Raw genomic sequence first — 11,372 nt, forward strand, 5'->3', positions numbered from 1 at the left:
TTCTCTCGCAAACTGGCCTTACATGCTGGCAAGGCCTCAAGAGAACACACCATAAGAAAACTCTGCTCTGTTTCTCACCTCAACAGACCTGGGAACCAACAGCTGCCATTAACACGTATTTAGGGCTGGGGTACAGCTACCCTCTAATCATGTGTTCATTCCCTTTTCTGAACTGTAGAACCTCCCACATTCATTACAGCCAATGTAATCTGTCCCAAGATACAAACTAGGTGCCTGAAGTTGGTTAATGGGTATCCCACAACCAGCAATGTGCAGCAGGTAAAGATCCATTAATTCTTAGATGAAGCACAGTTGCATTAGTCTGTCTGGTCAGTGCTGCCACGCTCATATCCTGCTGCATTTACCTATAGAAAATTTGGAAAAGTTAACGTAGAACAGTTAGTTGCTCTCCATGAGGTACTTGGCTGCAAGTTCAATAATTGCAGGAAGTGTTAGAATTAACTAGAAAAGATCAAAACCGATAAGTGATTTAAAAAAAAATCTTTATTTTACAAAATTAAAATCATCAATAGTATTTACACACATTTTAAATACCAGCTTATAACATGTTAATCATTGCAAAAAATCAAGAATTTGTATAAGCTTGATAAAATGCAAAACTCAGAAATAGAGTTTTAATTTGCTCTGGGCAAAAGTTTTGGGTTTTCTTTTAAACATATTTCCAAGCTGTTCAAAAATATAGATGTGTGCTTTTAGAATATCTAATATTTAAAAAAGTCAGAATTGTGAGCCTCCCACCCTTGGGATATTCTCTATAAAAGGGAAATCCAATTGCTTTGCCAGGCTGTTAAACAACTAAAATATAAAACTAGAGCCACTTTTTCACATTTATGCACCTACTAAACTTGCTCATGCTGTAATGAAAAGGGTAAAATCTTCCACATTATCGGGTAATATCAAGTAGCTGAAGTCAACATCAATTTTGGTCCAAACTGTTACAAATCTCTTCTAGAAAAGGCAAACTTCTAGGCCATTTTAAACAACTACTTCATTAGAACAGTTCATTAGAAGACAGATGAGTCTTACAGGTGGGACACACCTCTGTGGCACAACAGTACTAAAGAAAGTGGGAAATTGTACTGAATTAGGAGCTATGAAGGTGGTTGCCTCAGCTTCAAATACACCACATCTGACTGTTACCAGGACAGGTCTATTTCAGTGTTTTAGCTCCAGGGAAAGTCTTACATTATCCTGTCCCAAAACTCTGCCATGAACGAGTGGGTCATTTCTACAGAAGAATACACAAAGATAAAAACAAGCAAAGGGTGAGGCGCAGATGTCACCCTTACAGCCAACAAAAAAATTTAAAATAAGCTTCTTAAAGCACAATCTGCAAATGTATTTGTCTCTCTGATTTCACTGGCATTTCAGAACCTCAGTTCTGCTGAACATTCTGGAGTAAAGTCTTCCTTGCAGATTCAGTATATTTTAAAAAGGAAGAAAACAGAGGTATATACATTAATTCTCTCTCTCTTGTCCTTGATACTAAAAAGATGGCAAGTCACCAGTGCTGCCATTGTTATTAACTCCCCTCTTCTAAGTTTGAACCAAAATGAGGAGCATCTTTTGTCTTCAGCAAATCTCTAGTCCTCATGCCAAATGCATACTGTTGGCCATCATTTGGATGAGAGAGACTGCTGGAAACAGTTTAGGACTACAGCTGCCACTCTGGGACCATATCTTGCTGAGTGGTACCCACTTATCACTGCTGCAAGTTGTTGATAATAGCCAAGATGCTCATCTTCTCCTGGGCTGTGTCCACATCCTCATTCTGTTTCTGTGCCACTCCTGTGCCAAGGCCATATAACCGCCCACAGTACTTTGCATCATCAATCGTGTCCTCAAAGAACAACTGTAGGGGGAAAAAATTTCTCCATTTTTTATAGTGACTTTGACCCCAAAGTACAGCTCTGTTTAAATGCCACCCCAGAAGTGGCTGCAATCAACAAACCCATGGGGAGGAAGGGATGGGTGGAGAAAGTTTGTTTGCCAACACTACCGAGTTTCACGACTGCTAGTCTAAGGCCTGCAGGGCTGACAATAAGGATCCAAAAACAAAAAGGCCAGGGAGTGCATGCAGGGGAGGGCAAGTCAGGCCATAAACTATGTCCCCCTCATCTTGCTGTTAGAAGGAGGAAAGGGACCCAGGGATACCTCTTTCATTCGGAAGAATGCCATTCCTGTGAGCAGAGAGTCTGATCCTGCCTGATGCTGTCGCCCAATTCGTTGTAAATCCAGCTGATCTGCAACTTCTTGAAGGCCTCCCTACAATGAGAGAACACACACTGACTTAGTAACCTGGAATCGCTCCCCTCCCAGTGCTACCACATACCACGCTTCCGCTAGACATGAAGGTTAATGGCTGCCTTTAGAGTTAATCACAGCTTATGTGCCAGTATTAATTAAAAAAACCAAAAGAGCCTGAACTGAGTGACAAATGCTAGGTCATCTGAGCACTGGAACAGCCAGGTTCTCAGTTCAATATCATAGAAAGATATGATGATGAATAGCCCCATAGGTGCTAAATATTAAAAAACTTTGCAAACGTTAATACAACCTCAATGCAGCTGGGAAGTAGGTACATGTTCTTCCCATTTTGCAGACAAGGGAAGTGAGGCAGAGAGAGGTTAAATACTTGCCAAAAGCCACACTGTCAGAATTGGGATAAGAACGTGGGCATTCCAGTGCTCAGATGACATACCACAGGAAACAACTCCTGAAAAACTCTGGGACTGGAAGTTGATCAACAGATTTCAGCTTTTAGCAGTTATCCAAGTCATGCAGTAATTCATTTAAAAGGAAAAATGCTGATCCACGTCTTTTCAGAGAGTGGACAAGTATGCCCAGTCTCAGCAGGCTTCAGAAATAAATACCCTATGAATCCTGTGAACTATTCCCTAATTGATTAGTCAAAAGAGCAGAGGAGGTAGAACAAATCTTTCAGTCGTATGTAAATAGTGCCATTACATGGCTAGACATACCTAAAGCCAGAGGAACTACCCCTCACCACCAAATTTTAAAATACTGTACATCTGCAACCAACCCCTATTTTGGCTTATTACACACTTATGTATAGAATGTTATGAACAAGGCAAATCCCAATAGGTTCTTAGCTCAACACAGTTACTGACAAGAACTAAATACCTTAAGGTTTTTGCAGCTCTTCATTAGATATTTGACATCATAGATGGATGGAAAGAAGAGGTTCAAGATATGGAAGAACTCGTGTTCCTCCTCTGGAAGCCTGGAGTCCGTCAGCAGTTTCACCATGTAGCCAAAGTCATAGCCACTGAGAGAGAATTGTGCAAAATCTGGTAAGTCAGCAGCAGCCACAACCAAAAGCAATATTCTCTTCCTTGCAGTGATGGCTCTCTACTGCATGTCATTCAGACCCTAACATCTAAGGGGCTTATAAAATTTTACTCACTTCCCTAAGTGGGAGCGTAGGGCTTACCTCAACCACCTACCTCAAGGCAGGACTTCCTACCACTTGCCTTGTCTACTTAGTGTAAACTTTTTCCTAGTGTAAACTTGGCCTCAGTGGCTGGAGCAATGTTTAATAGGTAAGATAAGAAGGCATAAAGCGTAGGATCCCATGCCTTTTATCCTCACCTCCAGGAGTGATACCTGGGTGACCGACAGATGAGAAAGTAGCTGTGCACTTTAGTTCAAGAGCCAACTACAAGAGGGGCAATTCAGCTACACAGACTTCTTCCTCTGTCCAGTAAACTTGCATACTAATGATGCTCATAAAAGGGAGAAAGCAGCACTGTGGTAGAGTCAGAAAAACAAACCCATTAGTTTACAATGCACATGATTTGGGAGTTTAATAAGCTGTTTCTTAGTCTTTTATTTCAGTTTTCTGTTAATAACTCCTGCTTTCAAAGGGGAAAGTTTTAAAAGTCTAGAGTTTAGGGCAAAGGAAGATCTAACACCAGATAAGTTGGATAGGAACAGTTTGTACTTTATGTAGCTGAAGAATTTATAACTCTAGTGTCAGTTTCTCTCCTTAAAATCTGTGTTTTATTCATTAAGATCAAAGGTGGGAGTGATCTGACAAGAAGATGATTCATTTTGTTGCTTCAATATTCTCTGATAAGCAACGCACTTTCAATTCCTCTTGCACCAACCTGTGAAATGAGAGCCATTTCACATTGTCGCAGAGCACCACCCCTGAGGTCATGAGCAACTCTGCAAAGTGCAAGGTATCAATCCCTTCATCCTCATGCTTCTGAAACTGCAGCCCAGAGTTTGCAAGGAGGTCTATGGAATCCTGTGAGTACATGTCCTCCCTAAAAGAGAAAGGCAACTTTGCATTAGATGTGCTGATCTGGCAGGCTCATAGCTGAAAAGAAGAATTATCCAAATACTTCACTTCAAAACACTAGTACAGTGACTGACAATGGCATCACTGGACTGTTTTTTATGTCTCAGTGAACTTCGTATCAATTCAGATTACAGGTAAAAGTGTTCTCTAAACTGCTGGTGCTGTAACTGCAACCAATCATCTTTCTGGCTTATGCAACACCAACAATAGCGATTCTGCAATTGTAACTTGGTTATTAATCCCACTGCTGATGTCCAAGCCAGAAGAACCCACCTTTACTGTGTTGGCTGATAGTTTCTGAGCATTGTTGTTTCTGCTAGTTAGCAGAAGCAAAACAGATTATTGTCACAGAAGTGAGCAGATGTGGCTCAAATACGGTCAGCAGAGTTGAGAGAGTAAAGGCCATTGCACATCTCTGCATGTATTACTCTCCTTCATCTCCAATTCCAATTGAGAAATCAAGTTATATTTTTTCCACTCCTAATTATATTGCCTATTCTGTGGCTTCCCAAACAGGACCAGGAAGGGGGAGAAGGGATGCATCACAGAGAGCTTGGCAGGAACAGGATTTTCTGTTTCACAAGTTAATTTTTTTCCCCATTCTGAAACAGAATGAGAACAAGAATTTTGAAGTTTCCCACAAAATGAAATCTCAAAACAAATTTGTTTGGGGTCAATCAAAATGTTTCATTTGTATTGACATTTTTAATTTTAAAAATTGATATTAAAGAAATATCAAAACAAAAAGCAGATAAAAAAATACAGAAACATTCCATTCCAAAAGTGACAAACCAGAACATTTTGACATTATTGAAAGGCTTTGTCTGTTTTGTTCAAAATGAAATTTTGCTGGAATTAATGCATTTCTACAAAATGTTTAGCTTTCAAAAAATTGCCATTTTCTGACAGAAAAATATTGTCACAAAATTTCCAGCCAGTTCTATTGTGCACACCCACCTTTTCTTTATGGCTAGATGTGAAAGGGTGCTGTAACTTATTTCTGCTGTTACATGGAGTCATGATATGGAGAAGATTGAGAATCACTGCCCTGTTCTATTTGACAAGATTAGTGCTGCTGGACAGCTAGTGGAATTTGGTTACTATTCTTGGCTTAGGTCATAGCTTGTACTCCAGCACAGCTCTGGGAAAAGGCATAGATTTTAAGTGTTGCAGAACCAGAAGAGAGCAGATCTGTTATTTCTGGACAACAGAGATGCAGTTTACAGAAAATCATAACCTGGAAGAGTCTTTCAGGTTCCAAAAAGCAAATGTAAGGTACCTCCAGGTTTGGAACTAAGCTATCTGGTGGTACTGTCAAGCAAACAACAACATGTTAGGAAGCTCAGATCAAGAGCAATATTTTAACTAGACTTTGACTTTGAGTATTACAACATCTTTCATGGTGTCAGAAAGGCTCACAACTTAGTCCTTTCGTGCTGAGATCTCAATTTTCCTGGTGCAGCCTCAATTGCTGGCAGTGGACACGCTGAAACATGCTGTCACCAGGTAGAAGTATAGTGGGAAGAGTGGGGAGTAGTGGATTGTTCTCTGACTCAGAAAACTTACGTAAGGTTGAATTTGAAGTTAAACTGCCAGGTGTTGATCCCAGAAGGATATTCCCCCTTCTCATTCGTGAAAGTTAGGCCCAGCTGGATGATTTTCAGAAGATCAACATTACACCGAAGAAGTTGATACTGATAATCTATGGAGCTGCGGAATTCACCAATTGGCCTTACTACGACTCCTGGAAACTCTGTATCCTAGGAAGGGAGCATGAAAAGTTAAACCTTGCTATAGCAGCAAGTTGCACATTCAGTCTGATACTAGCAGCTCTCAATGCTAAACTTCCCACCCTTTATATATATGTACAAAATTACAGTATTTGCTTTATCAGCTTTTTCTCAATGCTGTTTACTACACAACCTTAAACCACTATACAGCAACCAGGAAATCCATACTTGGCCCCCTTAGCAATACAGGTGCAGTACAGTGGGCAGGAAGGAATACTAATACATAAGCTCTTATAATATTTAGAAGCAAAATGTAAATTCAGACAGGAGGAGGAAGAAAACTTCCCCATAATTCAATTGCCCTGAACTCAGAGCATAGCTCCACATAAGAAATTTTGCCTACTCTTAAGATTTACCTGCTTTTACAAATTAATACATTAAACAAAGGTTAAACATTTGTATGAGGGAGGTAAAGAATACTTGAGCTGAACAGCTTTTACAGCACACTTTAGAGATCCTAGGGGAGAAGTATGCACACACAGCCCATCAACACTAACATACTGAAGAACAGGGTCCTTAATCTATTCTGGGCACGCATACTCAAAGCGATATTATAGATCACATGATCCAAGTATTCCCATGACTCCTGTATTACCAAAATGGGATATTTTTCATTGACTGTATACTCCCATATTAAAATATGGGGGATGGATGATGTAGCTGATAAATCACAGGATGCCCACAGCTACATTTTCAAGCATTTAATCTTAGAATTTTACAGGCATTCCTGTCCATAACAAAACTTTCAGTACGGAATTCACTATGGGCCAAAGAGTACAATACACCGACTTGATGCAACAATCACTCCATGTTTCTGTTTCCCAATCTGTCTCATTAATAATAAGCAAAATCACGTGTGTGGGGGGAGAGGGAGTCAGGAAGCTGGGAGATAAATTCAGGAAACAAACACTCGATAGGTTTACGCTCATTTCCTACTGAAGCATTTTTCTTTTCTTTGCTATGTTTTTGAAACCAGCACCACACACCACGTACACTATAGTGCTACTGATTTAAACATTTGAAAAGGAAAAGTACAAAAATAAATACTCCTCTCTGAATGGTTTTGGTGCTTCTCAGGGAGAGTTGCCTTTTACTTTTATTTCCCAGCCGGATGGCTGGTGTGCTCACAGTTTTAAAGTCAAATCCCCCAATTACATTAAATAACTAGAACACCTGATGGACAATTCATATCCTTTGAACAACTAGAATAAAACTGGATTAAGCGAACAAAAAGGTCAGAGAATGCTAACAGAAACTGCAATTTTAGATAATTTCTATTTCATCCACAGGCCTTCGTTTAAAAAAAAAAAATCTTCTGTGGTGATACAGTTTGTTAGCTCCTGCTACTATTCGCTTATCAATGGTACCCTTTCTTTTAGTTTATAATGTTGCTGCATATATCTAGAGAATTTTTTTTCTCCTCCTGGAATAAATCCTTTATCTCCCCAATATCTACTAAAATCTGTTTTATATCTGATGACCACATGGTGTCCTAAAAACACTTTAAAATCAGCACAGTGGTTATTTGTTGTGTGATCTCCCATGCTGTGACAGATCATCCTTGCTTCTGGGAGACACTACTACTAGACAACACCCCAGGTGCCCTAAGCTGATAAACTTCTGCGTGAACAAAATGTAAAGAAAGAGAGACATTAATAATGGAGAAAATATATAATATATGAAAAACAAACAGTTTATCTGGCCAGTAATGTTTGTGTGTTCTCTACTATTATTTCATATTTGTAGGGTAAATTCCACCCACAGATATGCTCATGCATCTTCTGTAGTCTAATTCGGGGTCGGCAACCTTTTAGAAGTGGTGTGCCGAGTCTTCATTTATTCACTCTGATTTAAGGTTTTGCGTGCCAGTAATACATTTTAACGTTTTTAGAAGGTCTCTTTCTCTAAGTCTATAATACATAACTAAATTATTGTCGTATGTAAAGTAAATATGTAAAGTAAATAAAAATGTTTAAGAAGCTTCATTTAAAATTAAATTAAAATGCAGAGCTCCCTGGACCAGTGGCCAGGACCCGGGCAGTGTGAGTGCCACAGAAAATCAGCTCGCATGCTGAAGGTTGCCTACCCCGGTCTAATTTAATGGGAAATGCAAGTGTACACAAGAATTCAATCGTAGGTATTCAGCAGTCTCTTCCACAGCCCAAAATCTCCTTTCTCCCTGATTCTATGTCAATCGTGCATGTGAGACACCAGTTTGGCTACGGAATTTTCATGTAACAAATTCTATTTAAATTTCAACTTTGAAAGCTCAAAAAGGAAGAGATTATAGATGGGAAAAGAGATAGCTCCTGCTTCAACACCTTTACAATCCATCCAGAGGTATGTGCGTTTCAGTGATGATGGAACTGATTCATATCTACACACTTGCATAGGGGGTGCCATTAAAAATTGTCTCTTTTCTGTACCACAGTAAATACAACGCTCTCTACCTTCAAAAGGCAAATATGGCTATTGGTGGTAAGTGTGCATTCGTAAAGGAATTTGGATACCTTGGGGTTTAGAGATGCTAAGTGAAGATAAAAGAGTTTGGGCTTTTTTTTGTAAATACTATAACTATGACATATATCATGAAATAAAACATACAGATTTATGGGTTGTTTTTTTTAAGGTCTGAAAGTTCCCCCTACAAAACTCCCCTCCTGAAACTGTTTCTCAACAAGATTCTTGGACCTTTTAAACAAATTTATCTGAATAAGTCAACATAAGATTCAAACCCAAATCATGTTCTTTCCTATAAGGGGGCAGTATCTGGCCATTATAAAAGGCAACCAATCCTATTAGCTAACAAGTTGTGACTTGTGTGCCTGTTGCCATATATCAGCATGAAGCCAATATGAACTAGCCATTCAAAAGAAAAATATGCTAGCTGCATTAAACAGCTTATAACCAACTAGGCATCTTAATTATTTTTAAACTCTATTATGTGAACAAAATACCACATTCCTACTTGTTAAGCATTAACAGATCTCAGCTGCTCAACGTGGCCTCAAGCCTCACTGTATACTTGTGTGATTTCACAGAGAATCTACATAAATGCTAAGCAAGATATTGGAGGAAGACCACATATTAAAAAAATCAAGTAACATTTTAAATGCCAAGCAGCTTTCCAACTGTTCCCCCACTTATTATTCAGTTTAAGCTTACCTTAGAATACACTTACATTTACATACAAGCAATAAAGCCACCTCATTGAAATTCCTCAGTTTAGTCAGACAGGTGATCATTGAAGTACAGCATATTTACCATTGCGATGTAGCTGTAGCTGAGAACTATTTCTCTTATTTTCCTCATTTCTTCTTCCAGATTGTTTGCCCATACTTCACAGATAACCTGACTGTTCTCCACAATTGCTGCTGGCATCTTGCCGGAATTGGAGTAGAAACACCTGATGTCAAAATTGGATGGTAAGTAGGATAGTGTAGAACCGTAGGCTGCGTAATCTAATCGGCACAGTGCAGTAAGCACACACAAACGCGTTACTTTATATTAATACATCTCAACAAATCAGATCACAATGACAGACAGTAAGTTAGAATGGCATGTTCTTAGTTTGGGGTATCAGCTTCAGCTGGCATATCTGAGTTATTGAACTAAATTCTTTCCTGATTTTAGAATTTTCTTGCAATAATCAGTAAGAGAAAAAAGCAAAACCTGTTTTAAATTGGCAGAAGATATCCAGGACTACTAAATCCAATTGATACAATCCAGTGTCTCTCCTTTTTTAGGTCTGCACTCTAAGTATAAGGCCTATTTCTACAAGCCTAAAGGGAACCAATACCTTAATTTTGTAGAGCTTTTGCAATAGTGTTGTTCTGTTAGGGTTAGAAAGTAAGAGTAAATAGCTCCCTACTACACTGTTATTGAAAGATGTGTGCTGCTCTCTGTTTCAATCCCCCAAGGCCTGGTCTACAAAGATTTTGTAGAAGTTGAACTATTCCACAAAGGAGTGAGCTTTTATGCTGATACAGTTACATCAGTACAACCTCTAGTGTGGACAGTTACAACAGTAAAAATTATTCTGATACATTTATGGGACTAAACAGATTGGCATAACGGCACTCATTAGGGGATTGTGCTGATAGTTAAAGTGGTATGAAAACCACGTGTAGACAAGCACTAAGATTATAGCAAGTTACAACATGCAAGGCATCTGGGGTTATTTACAGAAGCTGCAGTGAAACTAAACAGTCCACCAAAAACTTCATGAAAACACTTGCTGATCAATATTGTTTTACCTGCCAAGGAATTAAACTTTTGTTAAATTTAATATTATCAATGTAGGTCTTGCCAACTCTCGTTTTCCCAGAATTTCCTTACTGCCATGACAGAAGAGAAGAGGAAACACACCACCCTTGAGATTATGCTGTTACCATCCCTGGCTTGTTGGCAGCCTATAAGAGAGGAGATGCGATGTGTGCCTCGTTATGAGTGGGCAGGTCTCCACGTAAAGGGCATCCCTGTTGGCAGCCTCAGCCAAGCCTCCCAGGCTTTGTGGGCAGCTCAGGAATGGGGTACACAGCCAAAGGGGAAGTTTGCGTCTCCTGCTTCCAGTGCAATCTGCCACCAGCCAGGGGCGCTACGTTCCCTGTCTGGGGCCTGCTCCTGCCAAGGAAGCGGGCACACGGGTGGTCTGGGACGAGGCCTCCACCAAATTATCTAGCAGGAGGGTGTCTCAGGAAGGGACCCAGGAGTCCCTTTTAGAAGAGGGCTAGGTCAGGCCACAGGAGGGCAGCGCCGGGCAGTGACACAGCGCCCAGGAACCGTCCACGATCCTCCCAACAGAGGACCGGACATTTCTCACAACGGAAATAACGCAGCGGCGCCTTTCCCCAGCTAGTGTCACCCCCACTGGCAGCGCCCATCACTAGCCGGGGGCTCTGCTCCCCATTGCAGCCTCTCACCCGCCCAGCCCCCCACTTCTCCCCTCTCACGGCACCTGCTCTCTCCGCCAGGGCCGTCTCCTCACAGGCGCGCGCACACACAGCGCGGGCTGGGCCCCGGGCCGCCACTTCCCGCCAGCCGCTCTAGCCTCTCACTCCGCCTAGGCTCGTCTGCTCCTCCCCACGGGCGGGCGGACCTCGCCTGCGCAGCTACGCCAGCGCCAAGCCGCGTCAGAACTTCTCGCGAGAGTTGAGGCTACGGGGGGGCGAGGGAGGAGGCAGGCTGCCCAACTGCGCCTGCGCACCGCTCGTTCCCGCGGCGGGAGCTCCGTA

The 11,372-nt window shown here is 41.0% G+C and overlaps 1 protein-coding gene across 5 annotated transcripts; it reads right to left on the reverse strand.

Annotated features, from left to right (window-relative positions):
- Window positions 1-486: 486 nt before the first annotated feature.
- Window positions 487-11,227, reverse strand: CNOT8 (CCR4-NOT transcription complex subunit 8). Of its 5 annotated transcripts, XM_030571587.1 has the most exons (8): window positions 11,096-11,227; window positions 10,395-10,550; window positions 9,403-9,544; window positions 5,915-6,108; window positions 4,152-4,313; window positions 3,166-3,310; window positions 2,176-2,286; window positions 487-1,873 (listed from the first exon to the last, which is right to left on the reverse strand). In XM_030571587.1, exons 3-8 carry the CDS (start codon window positions 9,517-9,519, stop codon window positions 1,724-1,726), a joined length of 879 nt encoding a protein of 292 aa, XP_030427447.1. In that variant the 5' UTR covers window positions 9,520-9,544; window positions 10,395-10,550; window positions 11,096-11,227; the 3' UTR covers window positions 487-1,723. The 5 variants fall into 5 exon arrangements, with proteins under 5 accessions (XP_030427447.1, XP_030427448.1, XP_030427445.1 ...); XM_030571588.1 differs by lacking the exon at window positions 10,395-10,550 and having other exon boundaries at window positions 9,403-9,523; XM_030571585.1 differs by lacking the exon at window positions 10,395-10,550.
- Between the last annotated feature and the right edge of the window lie 145 nt (window positions 11,228-11,372).

This window comes from Gopherus evgoodei, chromosome 8 (assembly GCF_007399415.2).
Source record: "Gopherus evgoodei ecotype Sinaloan lineage chromosome 8, rGopEvg1_v1.p, whole genome shotgun sequence".
Taxonomy (NCBI): domain Eukaryota; kingdom Metazoa; phylum Chordata; order Testudines; family Testudinidae; genus Gopherus; species Gopherus evgoodei.